Source organism: Ictalurus furcatus, chromosome 29, assembly GCF_023375685.1.
Source record: "Ictalurus furcatus strain D&B chromosome 29, Billie_1.0, whole genome shotgun sequence".
NCBI lineage: Eukaryota > Metazoa > Chordata > Actinopteri > Siluriformes > Ictaluridae > Ictalurus > Ictalurus furcatus.
In genome coordinates, this window is record NC_071283.1 from 7926335 (window position 1) to 7942296 (window position 15962).

General features: G+C 40.9%; 1 protein-coding gene across 3 annotated transcripts in view; it reads left to right on the top strand.

Annotated features, from left to right (window-relative positions):
• Positions 1-1996: 1996 nt before the first annotated feature.
• The window catches only part of tp53bp2a (tumor protein p53 binding protein, 2a), a 32872-nt gene continuing 18906 nt past the window's right edge, over positions 1997-15962 (top strand). The window contains exons 1-2 of one of the 3 annotated variants that reach the window (XM_053619108.1): positions 1997-2628; positions 14051-14263. In XM_053619108.1, coding sequence (XP_053475083.1) covers positions 14116-14263 — 148 coding nt within the window. In that variant the 5' untranslated portion in view covers positions 1997-2628; positions 14051-14115. The remainder of the gene's footprint in view (positions 2629-14050; positions 14264-15962) is intronic. The other 2 variants (XM_053619106.1, XM_053619109.1) reach the window with 2 other exon arrangements.

Sequence of the window (15962 nt, forward strand, 5' to 3'; positions counted from 1 at the left end):
TAACATTTTATTTGTTTTGTTTGTTTAAATTCTTCCTAAAAATCAATTTACATTTTGAAATGCAATATATAATATGTTTATATTATTAATCCATTCATTTATTTATTCAACACAGTTTATACTTTTTCTTTTTAATTAATTATAATATATTCACATTTAACATGTTATTTTAATTTATCGTATATTTGTGTCATTACTTATTTGTTTGTTTGTTTAAATGATCTCTATAATAAAAGAAATAATAATAGTCCTTGCACAGCACTGGCTGCAGACTGCAGACTGGAGTGTGGATGTTGGAGCGTGTTTCATACGTAGCATATTGATGGAACAGATAAATGTACCATGACATATATTTAAATACTAAATATAAAAAGGATTGAAAGCCAGGGTAATCTCATGCACAGTGTGATATTCTCCTGTAATTATCCAACAGCCCTTCAGCTCATTTATTTAGCTTCAACTTGCAGATCTGGGAAGCTGTACATTACCGTAACTCTCCAAGAGCCAAAGCTTAGCAAGCTTCCAGAAACATAAACCCTAAAACTATCAGACAGCAGCATGAAGAAGTGAGACAGCAGTAATGCAGCCAGGACAACTCATCTTAACTCTTCCTCTGTGGGCTCTGTGCTTAATGCGAAACCTAATCAAACTCTTCCGCTGGTTACTAAACCTAATGCTGCTTAAATATAGTGTTTATATATCTGTCTGTCTGTGTGTCTGTCTGTCTGACCATCCATCCATCAATCTATCTATCTATGTATCTATCTATCTGTCTGTCTGTCTGTTTGTCTGACCATCCATCTATCTATCTATCTATCGATCTATCTGTCTGTCTGTCTGTGTGTCTGTCTGTCTGACCATCTATCTATCTATCTATCTATCTATCTATCTCTGTCTGTCTGACCATCTATCTATCTATCTATGTCTATCTATCTATCTATCTATCTATCTATCAGTCAGTCTGTCTGACCATCTATCTATCTATCTATCTATCTATCTGTCTGTCTGTCTGATCATCTGTCTATCTATCTATCTATCTATCTGTCTGTCTGACCATCTATCTATCTATTTATCTGTCTGTCTGTCTCTCTGTCTGTCTGTCTTACCATCCATCTATCTTTCCATCTATCTATCTATCTAACTGTATGATCATCTATCTATCTGTCTATCTAACTGTCTGACCATCTATCTATCTATCTATCTATCTTTCCATCCATCTATCTGTCTGTCTGACCATCTATCTATCTATCTATCTGTCTATCTATCTATTTATCTGTCTGTCTGTCTCTCTGTCTTACCATCCATCTATCTTTCCATCTATCTATCTATCTATCTAACTGTATGATCATCTATCTATCTATGTCTATCTAACTGTCTGACCATCTATCTATCTATCTATCTATCTATCTATCTATCTATCTGTCTGTCAGTCAGTCTGTCTGACCATCTATCTATCTATCTGTCTATCTATCTATCTGTCAGTCAGTCTGACCATCTATCTATCTATCTATCTAACTATCTATCTATCTATCTGTCAGTCAGTCTGTCTGACCATCTATCTATCTATCTATCTATCTATCTGTCTGTCTGTCTGTCTCTCTGTGTCTGTCTGTCTTACCATCTATCTATCTTTCTATCTATCTATCTAACAGTATGACCATCTATCTATCTGTCAGTCAGTCTGTCTGACCATCTATCTATCTGTCTATCTGACCATCTATCCACCTATCTATCTATCTATCTATCCGTCCATCCATCTATCTCACAGCTCCATATTTATCTACCTATCTGTTCATCCGTCCATATTTCAGTCTGTTTGTCAGTAGAAAGGTTTTACATACGCGGCATAAGAGTTACTTATTCAGGCATGTTACTGAGGAACGGGTCGCGGTCCAAAGAGCAGTACTAAAGCGCACGTCAAAATGAGTGCTCATGGCGCGCTACTAAACTGATTCACTTTTTAGTGCTGCATGATGTGGTTTGGAGCGCAGCCCGGGATCACGGAGGGGGGCGGGGCTTAAATTCCAATGGGATAAGCACGTCAGTGTGGGCGTGGCTCCGCCTCTGCACTGGGAGTCAGTGTGATACGTGAAAGTGACGCGCTTCTTCTATTCTTCTTTTCGCTGGGAAAATGTCCTGAAAACATTGAAACTATCGCAACAAGCGGAAAGTGGAGACTAAACCGGGATATTTACAGCTGGATGTTTCGTCTGCGTCGTTTTTTGAGAGAGTGTTCGCTCTCAAGAGGAAACGAAGTAAAGGCGAGTCTGTTGGTAAACTTTCGTTAGCTGTAGCTGGTGAGCTAAAGAACACTGCTGGAACGGAGTGAAGTTTACACTGACGCAGGCCTGAGACCTCTCACTCTTACCCCCTCACCCGCAGGCAACAGGTTCCCTCTCAGCTGTGAAGCAGAAACCGGACACCGGGGATTTCCTATCGCATTTTTTCCAGCTAATATATTTATATATTTCTTTTACAAAGTTCGGACTAATTTATTTCCCGGAGAAGTGAATTTGTCCTCTGTGTACACTTGACTAGCTAAAGCTAGTTTGGGAAGACGCTTTCGGCCAAAAGGAAAATTCTGGAATTAAACTCGGTTAAATGCGTTACGAAGCCAGAATGATGCCGGTGAGTCGAACATGTAGTGTTTATCTTTCTGTTCAAAATGGTAGGAAATGTTGTACTTTGTATAAAAAGAGACATTTTACTCTCTTACTAATGTTTCTGTAACACTGTTTCCAAAAGTCTTTTACTTTCTCCCAGGTAATTCGACCCTTTATTTCTCCATCTGTGTTTAAAGGTGCAGTAGTCAAGTTTTTAAATGACTTGCTTGTACAAATAACCTGGAAAATACATCGACCATGATGATAAAATCATGTTTAAAGCTGTAGCTTCAGCGCTAGTGTATGAAGTGGCTCAGTAAAACCCGTCTGGAAAACTGACTTCCGGCCCGTAAACATGTTCATCTTTGGATGAACTTCCTGTCAGTCATTTTGTAGTCACTATACTCCGTGGGCTCCTGGAGATCTAGTTTTCCTTACATGATACGCTTTTACATCAGTCAGGACTCAGTTGTTTGACCGAAACCTGCTGTACAGGGCTGTGTAATGACTCACTGACTGGGCAGGTCTCTCTCATACTCTCACATACAAACAAACATCATAATGGATCATCATGTTCTGAATTATTTTTGCCTGTCTCTGTATAATCCTAACGTGAGCTGGGTTATAAACTGAATAATAGACTTAAGAGAAAATTCCATCCACGAAATATATTTCTGCTGAAATATTTGTGGTTTTGGGGTTTGTTTGCTATCAGTTACTGTATAATAGAATTTAATAAGAGATCAGATTCAGCGATTTCACCATAAAGCTTTGCTGAAAGCTCCTAGAAGCGCTTTTTTTTTCTCACTCATCATTTTCCTGTGACGTTCAACGTCATATCGGAGAGAAATCCAACATGGAAGTAAGTGAGACAGTGCGCACTGGACTCTGAGTCCCAGAGGTGAGAGAGACGGGCAGATTAAAGCATTAAAGCACCGCTGCACCACCACCTTCAAGTAGAGATGAAGCAAGGGATCGTTCCCACTGCACCACTAACCAGACTGCTGTAGATTTTTAGAAAACATTCAGATTTCACCATATGAAGGGTTTTCCCGGGCCACCACACACAGCTTAAAGACAAAACTCTAAATGAGTTTGGTGTTGTAAAGTTTACTCGCCAGTGAAAAGTGGAAATCTTCTTAACTTGGGTGTTGTAAACATACTAACCAGTGCTTGGACCCCTCGCCTGTGCTGCACTGTAAGACCATCTATAATCACATGGATCATGGTCATTTGAATGATTATTTTTTTGGCACACACACACCCCCATTCAATCGTGCCCCTCCCCCGGTCACCCCATGATCTACAATGGCCCGTAGAGTGTCTATAAAATGACTGACAGGAGACTCATCCAAACACAAACAAGCATTCTGGACCAGAAATCAGATTTCTCAGCCACTTTGTATACTTGTGCTGTGCTCATGACTCAAACCATTATTTTTTATCGTGTTCTAAATATCTTCCAGGTTCAAATTTTTTTTTGCACCTTTTTAAGGATTTTCTTACAACAATAAGACCTCTCATACCGTTCAGTCAATCAGAGAAAGCTGTTTGTAAGCTCAGTGTGGTGTAAAGATTTTGCCTTCTGTATAATCAGCATATGTTCTCTTATTATGCTCCTTTTTAAACAGAGATGATGGATAAATGCTGATGGCTTGTCGTGTGAGGTAGATAAATACGGGACAGTCGATATTATGAGAGGAACTGGTGATGAGCTTGAAGCAATGCCAGTCTTTTTTTTCTTTTCCACTAGGATGCATTACTTCCTCTCGCTGCCGCACTTCTCTTACTGAGCGACTCGTGTAGTTCCTCTTTGGGTGTGGTTTGATATCAGATGTGTTTTGTATTCGTTTTATCGGTTTTAGAGGTTAGTCATCAAGCTAACACTTTCGTGTTCCATGAATAGATTGACTCTTGTTCATGTTTGGCAGAACGGCTTAGTGGTGAGCACGTTTGCCTTGCACCTTCAGGGTTGGTCGTTGCATGTTCTCCCTGTGATCCCTTTGAGGGTTTCCTCCCCCAGTCCAAAGACGTGTTGGAGGCTGATTGGCATTTCTAAATTACCCATGATGTGTGAATGTGTGTGGGATTGTGTCCTGAGATGGGTTGGCACCCCGTCCAGGGTGTCCCCTGCCTCGTGCCTCAAGTTCCCTGGGATAAGCTCCAGACTTCCCCGTGACCCTGTGTAGAATAAGCGGTACAGATGGATGTAAGTATATAGGAGAGATTTATGTCAGAAGTCTTGAAACTGTATTCTGGACCAAACAGTATTTGGACCCATGTCAAATCTAATTCACGGCCCCGCTTTAAAGGATAAGCGTCACTAAAGATGGTGGACGATTGTCATCTACCCCAGGGGCAATTAAGCTGTCATTCCAAAATTCAGTACCCAGTAGGGCCCGCTTCATATAAATCCTGCCCACTTAATACTTTGTATTTTTTTTTAAGCCTAGCGCACACTACATTATTTTATCCCTGATTTCTGAGGCACCTACTAATTTTTCGTAACTTGGCGACCGCATCTCTCCCCCAGCTTGGCGCCTACTCTCTGAGCTTCCTCAGAGACCGTGAGAACAGTTCAGCCAATGAGAATCCAGGAAGAAATCAAATTCCTCTGCTGTCCCACGCATCGGATCCCTGAACCCAGTTTCTTATCCATCTATTTGTGTGGGAGAGTGATTGCAAAGTGTAAGAATAATGATGATGCTTCTATAAGAAATGATGTGGTGTTATGATGTCATTCAGGAACATTTATTAGGAACAGCAGAAATAACAAACAGGGCGTGATTTCTACCAGCACACAGGATCACCAAAAAAAGGTCTTTTTTGCATTATACCTCCACTTGTCTTTGTAGAACAGATCTCACTGGCCGCATCTCCCCAACCTACACGCTTCCTTCTTTTTATATTGTTGTTTCTGTAGCGAATCAAAGTAGCGATCAGCCATGCTTTGGTGAAAGACGGTGTAGATAGTGTGTGACTCGTCTGCAAGGCGATTGTCACTCCTGTGTCCACAAAACAACATATCGTCAGCGGTTAAAGTCGTATAGTGTGAGCAGTTGGCCATTCTGAGGTTTTGGGAGTTGTGTAAATGTGCACTCTGCCTCAAAGAAAAACCCAGCAGGCTGAACATGAAAAAAGGCATCTCTTTATTTTGATGTAAGACTCACATTTTGCTTTAGTTTCATTTTGAAACAAACAAGCACACGCAGCGAATTTAGCTTGGGGTCAGGGGGAGAGGCGAGGTGAGGGATGAAATAATAAAACAGAAAATTTTAGACCTGTTTGCATGCCATGTTGTATTTCTAGTCCACAATATTCTTCTTTGCCGCAAGACAGTGTCGGAAGGTAAATTTGACCATGACATTTAGCTTTATTAGAGCTAATAAATGCTTCACTTAGCGGCTCGTACTGTATGTCACTGCAGATGTGTGTGGTATGAGTTGTGAGTGTGTGTTCTCGTTCCCGGGGGACCAGATGGCTCTTTGTTCACCTGCACTCATCATGCATTAGAAAAGAGTGTGGCTGAGCTCACGTGGTTGTGTACATCACCAGCTTGGTGACGTGTTTCGGTGTAACCCAAAGCGCTTGACGATTGCAATGAAACTCTCCTGCGATTGTTTTCACCAAGCTGCTTTTCATTGTGTGGGAGATGTGTGTGCACTTCTGCTGAACTCTGATAAGAAACGCTCTCATTTTACGAGACGTCTTCTCCCGGTACAGACTGACCGAGGTCGTTAGTCCTTGTAATCATTAGCCTGTTGAAATGGTGTGGTGGTGTCTCATGATTAGACAGACGCAGTGTTTTTACACTGAAGCTCAGCTTGTTCTGGGAAGAAAAGAAAAATCAGTCATACAGTGACTTTGCCAAGATAACAGCTCTGAGTCTTCTCCTATAATGCTTGATGAGGTTGGAGAATATATGGCGAGGGATCTGAGACCATTTCTCCATACAGAATCTCTCCAGATCCTTCATATTTTGAAGTCCACGCTGGTGGACTCTCCTCTTCAGTTCACCCCACAGGTTTTCTATGGGTTTCAGGTCAGGGGACTGGGATGGCCATGGCAGGACCTTGATTTTGTGGTCAGTAAACCATTTTTGCGTTGATTTTGATGTATGTTTTGGATCATTGTCCTGCTGGAAGATCCAACCATGGCACATTTTAAGCTTTCTGGCAGAGGCAGTCCGGTTTACATTTAATATCTGTGTTGATATTTGATAGTCCATGATGCCATGTATCCTAATAAAATGTCCAGGACCTCTGGCAGAAAAACAGCCCCAAAACATTTAAGAGCCACCACCATATTTAACCGTGAGCATAAGATACTTTTCCTTATGGCTACCTCATATTTATGGAAGTCTTGGTTGAACAATTTCCTGTTCCTAGTTACCCAGGTGTTACTAAATTTAAAATATCAATGGGAATATACTTCAAATATATTTTTCTCATATGAATTCACAGGGTGCCAATAATTGTTGTACAACCAATATAATTTTTTTGATAAACCTGTTTTATTTGCAATTATTGATCTATTTTTGTGAATGTTCTGAACAAAAGGTTAAACAATAAAGACAGTTTTTCTACAGCCGCCTTTGCTCATATTTACCAAGGGTGCCAATATTATTGGAGGGCACTGTAAGTTAAACATGATTTATTTTTATGATCACATTAAATCAGTATCCTACACATGGATGGTGCCTTTCCATCAGCCTCAAAACAGGCTGAACTTAACAGGCCTCATTAAACTATTAAGTTTGTATTTCACATATTTTACTACTTTATTTTCTTTTCTTTAACAGAACTACTGCAAGTTTATACAGCCCCCTCCAAAACTATTGGAACGGCAAGGCTAATTCATTTGTTTGTGTTATACACCAAAGACATTTGGGTTTGAGATCAAAAGATGGAAATGAGACGAGAGTTTAGAATTTCAGCTTTTATTTCCTGGTAGTTACATCTAGACGTGTTAAACAACATAAAACATAGAACCTTTTGTATCAGAACACCCAATTATTAGGTGAGCAAAAGTATAGGAACAGATGAATCTTGAAGTAAATTAAAGAACACTTAATATTTGGTTGCACATCCCTTTCTTGCAGTAACTGCATCAAACCTGCGATTCAGTAACATCACCAAACTGTTGGTTTCTTATTTTGTGATGATTTTCCAGGATTTTACCACAGACTCTTTCAGTTGTTGTTTGTTTCGGGGCGTGTCTCCCTTCAGTCTCCTCTTCAGGAGGTGAAATACTGCTCAGTTGGGTTAAGGTCTGGTGATTGACTTTGTCAGTCTAAAACTTTCCACTTTTCCCCCTGATGAAGTCCTTTGTTGAGTTAGCAGTGTGTTTTGGATCGTTGTCTTGCTGCATGATGAAGTTCCTCCTGATTATTTTGGATGCAATTCTCTGTAAACTGGCAGACAAAATGTTCCTGTAAACTTCTGAATTCATTCTGCTGCTGCATCATGACTTACATCATCAATAAAGATTAGTGAGCATGCCAACCCAAGCCGTGACACTACCACCGCCATGTTTCACAGATGAGCTCGTATGTTTTGGATCATGAGCAGATCCTTTCTTTCTCCACACTTTGGTCTTTTCATCACTTTGGTAGCGGTTAATCTTGGTTCCAGAACTTTTGTGTCTCCTCTCTGTGTTTCTTTGTGAATTCCAATCTGGCCATACTGATTCTCACTGCTGATGTGTGGTTTATCTTGTGCTATGGCCGCTATATTTCTGCTCTTCAAGTTGTCCTCGAAAGCTGGACCTTCACCCCGTGCTCTGTGGAGGTTGGTGATGTCACTAACTGTTGTTTTGGGGTTTTTCTTCACAGCTCTGTGTTTGTCATCAGCTGCTGCTGTTTTCATTGGCCGAGCTGCTCCATGTCTGGTCGTTTCAGTAGTGTATTACATTCGATCCAAATCTATCAAGACTGTCGCCTGCTTGCGTCAACACGTTCATTTACTGCAGTTGGTTAAATAACGGACAATAAAACAAGTAAACAAATAAAATAAAAATCCTTGTCTTTTGATTTTCATAACGTTGACTATTCATCGCAGCCCTAATGCATAGCTCATGTTTGTACAATAAATAATATAATAAAATGTCAGGCGTTTGTCCTGTTTTGATAAGACACTCCCAGAAACTTGCAAAACAAAACCTGTCATAAACACTAGACACTTTAAAAAGCTTAAACACTAGAAAATCTACAATCCAGTTAGACAAGTTTTCCTAATACTCATTTAAAAAAACAAAAAGAATTAATATGCAAGTTTTTTTTTGTTGAGATTTTCAGACACAGGTACAGTCTAGAAGAGAGGTGTGTGTGTGTGTGTGTGTGTGTGACAGCTACAGAGAGAAAAGCGCATTAAAAGCAGCGAGAATGTGATTTATTTCACTCTGATCACTTTCATACATCCACTGAGCGCACTTGGAAATTTCCATTCGCAAGAGTTAACCATTCTCTTAGGACACGTGCGTGCACTGTGTGTGTGTGTGTCTGTGTCTCTCTCTCTCTCACACACACATGCGCTCGCTCACACACTCTCTCTCTCACTCACTCACTCACTCACACACACACACACACACACACACACACACACACAGCCTCTATAGGTGCAGAGGTTGGACGGACGGCGATGAAGAACAGCCTTGAGAGAAACATCCCAGGTGTTCTCACACATCAATAGCACTGTGTTATTGATTCACCTGTTTTTATTAACATCATGTTTTGGTTAGAGTTCAGTCAGCGGTGAAGTCTGGATGTAGATATGTCTAAATTCTCTCGCTGCCAGGATTCAAACATTAACACTTGTGACGTATGTAAGAGCGCTTGCTCTAACCGATATTTACATACGTTTTCACCAATCATTTGCATCTCAGAAATTTGCATCTCTGCCCGTGTCACGAGCTTCAGTCCAGTAAGTAGGAGTACTTGATGTCACATGACAGATCTGTACTGAAACATCATTTACAAGCAGAATGTGTATCCAAATTGTTACTATGTGTGTGTATGGTGGTTTATTATTATAATTTATTTTAGTTTTTGTGGTTTTATTTTTGATTAATTGGAAGTTTAATACACAAACCAGTGGATTATTTGTTTGTAACTGCAGCTGGAGTCTGGAGATTAAACACTACTCGGGTCCTATGAGGATCTGAATAGTTTTAATGTGCGCTTCAGAAAAGTTTTTCCAAGTACCGTGATTAGTCAAGTCAGCTAATTATTCTCTTCACTGCACTATTGACACATCATCCGGCCTCGCGTGTTGAGTAACTCAACAGTGTTGTGTATCATCACCCCCCCCCCCCCCACCACGGCTACAGGCGTACTCGCTCTGTCAGCTTTCAGAGCTGATGTGATCAGAAACAGATGAATTTGATACTGAGAGCTGTAGAGAGAGATCGAGCGTGACCGGGAAATCAGATATACAATAACTGTTAAATATGCTGACTGTTGACTTATAGACATGAAATATAGATTATTTATTTTCCCGCTCGAGGGAATTTTCTTTTATTTATTTACCGCAATTGAGTCTTTTATGAAAATGCTGCTTTTGTTGTGGAAGGGGGGAAAAAAATCTCAAAACTGCCTTTGATTAAGGCAAAACTGTTTTTGTTTGAGGTAAACTGATTTAAAAAAAGAAGAAAAAAGGCCATTACGTTCAGCTAAATTCAGCTAAAGTGCCTGTTTCCAGGAAACAGTGACCTTAATTTTGGCCGGGGTCCTGTTGCCCGAGGCTACGTCCTCTCGCTCTCGCTCTCGCTCTGTGTGTGTGTGTGTGTGTGTGTGTGTGTGTGTGTGTGTGTGTGTGTGTGTGTGTGTGGGTGGGTGGGTGGGTGTGTGGGTGGGTGTGTGACACAAGGCTCCCAGTTCTCTTGATCTCTTGTTGTCTGTTTAATCTATGGGAGTGACTCAAACATTCTGTCTTCCGGCAATCGACCCGGTTGTGTTTATACGCCTCTAAATCCATGCCTGATGCACTGCACAAGACCTGATAAAGTAATGACTGATGTAGTAGCAGCAGTACACTATGGGCCCAAAAGTATGTGGACACCTGACCATTACATCCAACAATGTGAACATCCCATTTCAGATCTAGTCTTCCTATGCCGTTAGAATAGCCTCCAGTCTTCTGGGAAGGCCTTGCTGTAGATTTTGGAGCGTGGCTGTGGGGATTTCTGGTCATTCAGCCACAGGTGCATTAGTGAGGTCAGTCTGATGTTAGGTGAGGAGTCCTGGGGTGCAGTCAGCTTTCCAGTTCTGTGCAGGACCCTCGAGGTCTACCACTCCAACATTGACAAAATTAACACAATGAAATAGTTTTGCATGCTCTTTCACACTGATGTTTGTTGGTAAATGAGAATTTTAGTTGTACTCATGTTCGATTCACGTGAATCAAAGAGCTTTGGCTGGAAGTGCATTGTGATGACGCCACATGACCCAGACTTGTGGAAAATCAGCACACTCCTCTGAATATTGCAGATTTTGCTGTAATTTCACAAAAAAGGTAAAATCACGGGATCCTGGAGGGACTGATTGTCATGCTGGAACAAGTTTAGGCCCCTTAAGGCTGATTTATACTTCCTGTTATCTGTGCAAATGTGCACGCAAGATGGCCGCCATGTGCATGCTGTGGTTGATCGGTGTGTCACTTCAGAAAGTATTGTGACTCATCCGCATGGTTCAGTAATAAAGTACATAGTAGAGGCAGTATAGCACCATGTGATGCTGTGTGAACAACTGAATAAACAAACGAACGTTGTCTCAGAATGCGTATGTGTACTATTCTAGACATACAACCCCCTACCCCTGCCTCACAGAGATGGGTCGATGTGAGTGGAAGTTTTTTTTTCACTCAGTTTTCACTATTCCATGTACACGGATATCCAAAAATCCACCAGTGGGTTCTCTGTGTACATGTGTACAGAGATCTTTTAAAATAATTTTCCTGCTACCTGCCTGCTACTGTTTTGGCCTACAACCGGTTAAGAAACGCTGTTCTAGGTCGTTACTGGGTACTACCACTAGCTTTTTGTTAGTGGTTTTCCTATTCCAGGTAGCGTCTGAAGTTTAAAAACCTCTTCAACCTGCCGAAAGCTCTATTTTGAGAGAAACCGAGCTCGTCAGTGTGTTTAACATCCCTGTGCACGAATTCGACAAACATACAGTCGGAATTGGAAACCTAAAAGACGGGGATGTTTAGGTTCTGATGTGCCATCTCACGGACACGGCTTACGTCGGAGAAACCCTGCTCTGTGTACATCCTCTATAAAATGCATTAGTGGAAAGAAATGGAGCTCTACGAAGGCTCTTGAAACAAAACCTGCGTAATAGCACATGATATCACGCGTGGAAGCTTTGTACAGCTGTGGCTGTTTGAACCTCCTGCTGAGGATCCTACTTCTAGCTTTCATCTGTACAACAGTGTACGCACAACAGTATATTGAATGCACCTGTGGATGTTGCCTTTTACCTGCGTGCCTCGAAGAAAAGGCACGATTGGCTCGAGGATTTCTTGTTCCATCACATCATACATATTTTGCTTAGAATTGAGAAACTCTCTTGCTATTGTGAACGTAACGTAAGTGAGCGACTTTGTTGCGAGTGAAATCACTCGCTTTGGTTCTTATGCTCATTTAAAAAGGGGGAAAAAAACCCAGGCTTAACAGAGTTGAAATGATTTGTATGTTTTTACTTTTGTATTTTAACGTCAAATAAAACACAAGTTGTTGTCAGTGAAGGTTTATTTTTTTTGTTTAGTGGGTGAGGCAAGTCTATGTTGTCTGTAGGGCCTGTGGAAAAATAAATAAATGACGTGCTTGAGTGTACTGCAAATGAACCCGCTGTTTCATCTTTAAACAGTAATGCACTAACATGAACGATTGTCTCCTCCTATTTCCATTTCAAACCAAAAGAATCCACAGAAGGTTTCCTCCTGATTTCCATGGTTTCCTCCCACCTCCCGAAAAGCATTATAGTAGGAAGACTGGCTGCTCTAAATGTCCCTAGGTGTGAATGAGTGAGTGTGTGCTAGGTTATAGACTGGCGTCGCACCCATGGTGAATTTCCTGCCTCATGCCCAGTGTTCCCAGTATAGCATCCAACTTAACCCTTACCAAAAAGTCTTTGAAATAGGAAAAGGTCATATTCAGAACACTTCCTATGTCTTAAATCAACGATGTAATATTGTGCATAGATAAAAATGTCATCAGTCTTTCACCTTCAGCCGTTCTTGCGTCTCTGTCCTTGCCTGTGGGCTGTACAGGTGATATTTCACGTAGTTGGCGTCGAATGAAGGTCACATCCATCCACATGCCAACTTTTTTTTTTTCCTTTCTTTTTTTTTCTCTTCTCCAGTGCTGAGTCGAGCACACTCGCTCTGTGGATCATTAAGTTAGTGCTGAGTGATTGGAGCAGCACAGCCTGCATCTGCTGTAATTAAACGCTCACTCCCTCTCTACCTCCTCTCTTAAAGCCTCGTCCCTTACAAACATAATCTGCCCGTCTTGCATAATCTCAATTACAGGATGCTGGGTTCCTGCGAGTACTGTTTGTTTACAGAGCAAGCGAAGTAAACTCCAGGACTTGGTTTGTTTTTGTATGTGAGGAGCTAATTAGGTTAAGCTCATGCCAAGACGAAGCCGTGAGGAAGAAAGCTCCAGCTCGACGTTGGTGCTCAATCTCAGTGCAGTGCACTCCACTCACTGACATTTGCTTTGGGTTTTAAATCGCCAGATGTTTGTGTAATGAATGGTTTAAATAGCAGGATGGGAGAGATTTTTATATTATTGACAGTCTTTTTTTATGGTTTGAGTGGTTCTGTAAAGCATAGCAAGGGAATCCGTTTTTATATATTTATTATGGAGTTCTTATAGTTAATAGCTTGTTTGACTGATTCGTTGAATTAAATGGGTTTAATCCAAACCTCAATAACGGAAAAACAAGCGGGACTATGAATGTCAACTTTGAATACAGTTGCTGTTGTTTTTCTTTGGCCATTTGGTGTCTGTTGCTCAGTACATCAGTGGTTTCTTTCTTTTCAAGACATTACAAATTGTTGTATTGTCTATGCCCGCTGTTTACACAGTGCCTCTGATTGATTTTCCCCGTCTTCTCAGCTTCAAAATGGTTTGCTTTTCTCCCATAGATAGCTCTCTGATCATGTTGGTTTATACTTTTTAATGATGAATGCCGTCTTCACAAGTGAAACTGAAGGCTCAAACCCAGGGTAGATGTTCAGAGCTATTTATTGTTTAAACAATCAATCTAACAGGACACACCTGCGTAACAAGAAACGCCCGTCAGTTGCGTGTTCCAATATTTTTTGCTCACCTACAAATCAGGTGGCCTGACACAAAACGCGATATGTTCTTTGTCGTTTAACACGTCTACATATAAATACCAGGAAATAAAAGCTGAAATTTGTCTCCACCTCTGAATTCAGGACCAGCATCTGGAGCAGAACTAAGGTTCCATAAGTTCTTGACCACCTTCTCGATCTCTTGGCAGATGTTCTTGACCGTGTACCTCAGCAACAACGACCAGCATTTCACAGAGGTACCCATAACTCCGGAGACGGTGTGCCATGATGTGGTGGAGCTCTGCAAGGAACCAGGAGAGATGGACTGCCACTTATCTGAGATGTGGAGAGGATCTGGTAAGAGACACACACACACATTTATTCCCTTTGAAGAACAATCAGTGCACACAAGGCAGCTTTAAACAAATTTGAAAAAATTTTATTATTAGATATCGTTGTTTCCGTGAATAGAGAAATGTCCAAGTGATTTTGATGATTAACAACCGATATGTGTGTGTGTGTATATGTATATGTATATATATGTATATATGTGTGTGTGTGTGTGTGTATATATATATATATATATATATATATATATATATATATATATATATATATATATATACACACATATATACATATACACACGTGTGTGTGTGTGTGTGTGTGCCTGTGTGTGTATATAAACTGCATTTATTACGAAATCTAAACAAAGGCTATGTCCATGTTCTGTAAGTTCATTCTTCTATGTGTGTGACATTAGTTTGAATAACAAACTACTTAAACCAAATTGCTCCTAGAAGTCCCATGAGCTCTTATGTAAAGGAGAGAAAGCTCCAGGTGTCTGAGTGAAAGCAGTGCAGGGATTTGCACAGGGATTATTGGGAACAGTGTATTGTGTTCAGACTCTTGTTCAGCTCTCAAGCACTTGAGGGCTTGCTGTGGCCTGTTGCCATGGTTACATGTCTTCGAGCACGTTCCGTGTCTCTGAACGTTTCAGCTCGAGTACCTGGAAAGGCCTTGACACCTCTGCGTGTTTATCAGTGCAGCTGACATCACGGACAGGAAGTTTTTCTTCAAGTGTTACTAAATGATTGTGTATGTAGGGAGCTGAGCGTTCCTGCGCTCTAAGTAGTTTAGATTTTGAACAATAACATCCTTCCTGTTTGGCATCGAAACCGCCTCGAGTTAATGACTAACCGGTATGTGGATAAGTAGAAAGTGGAATGGCGGTCAGTCGAGCTGAAGCAGTTCTGCAGCATTCATGTGGATAGTCATCAGGTGTTTTTGTCGAAGAGAAAGCATTTCTCCGCTACTGAGTGTACAGTTATAGTAATGAATTCACAGCAGAAACAATACTCACTTTTAACTTAAACGTAGCCTAGGATTGTTCACTGATCCCAAATCCTTACACCTTTTAAACCGAATATACTTCCCTACATCCACACAGTCAGTCTATACATGTTCACACTCAGCTGTTCTAGCTTAAGGAAATTCGATTCATGAGATCTGTGTTTTTATGCCCTGGTTATGACCCTTCAGTATTACAGGTTGATTGAGAGTGGATTTTAGAGATACCCGATAACTAAGTTGGGCCGGTACCTGCCCATAACAGATTTAAACCCATTACTATCGGTTGATTAAATTGATACTGAATGAAAACATAACACTCAAAGTAAAATATTGCTGAACTTTATTACAAAAATAAACAGTACCAACTGTACCATGCAAATTTACTGTATTTTTTGTTAACTTAAATAAATAGATAAATATTAATAAAAAAAGCTGTTTCTGAGGTGTGCCTCCCATGCTGTGAAGGCCGCCTGCCCATCTGCTAGAGCGTCGGACTTCTCCAAGCCTGAGTTTGTGTCATAGATCTCAGTGAGCCTGGACAGGTACTGTGATACGGTCTCTGAATCTTGCTGCTTGCACTTTGGTTTTTTTGTCATGTCCATTCGCACAGGAAAGGTGTTCGTCAGCCTTTGCTGGAGCACTGTGATTTGTGCTCTGTACCTTGCGTTGACTTCATCTTCCCACTGTGGGCTGATCAGGCAGA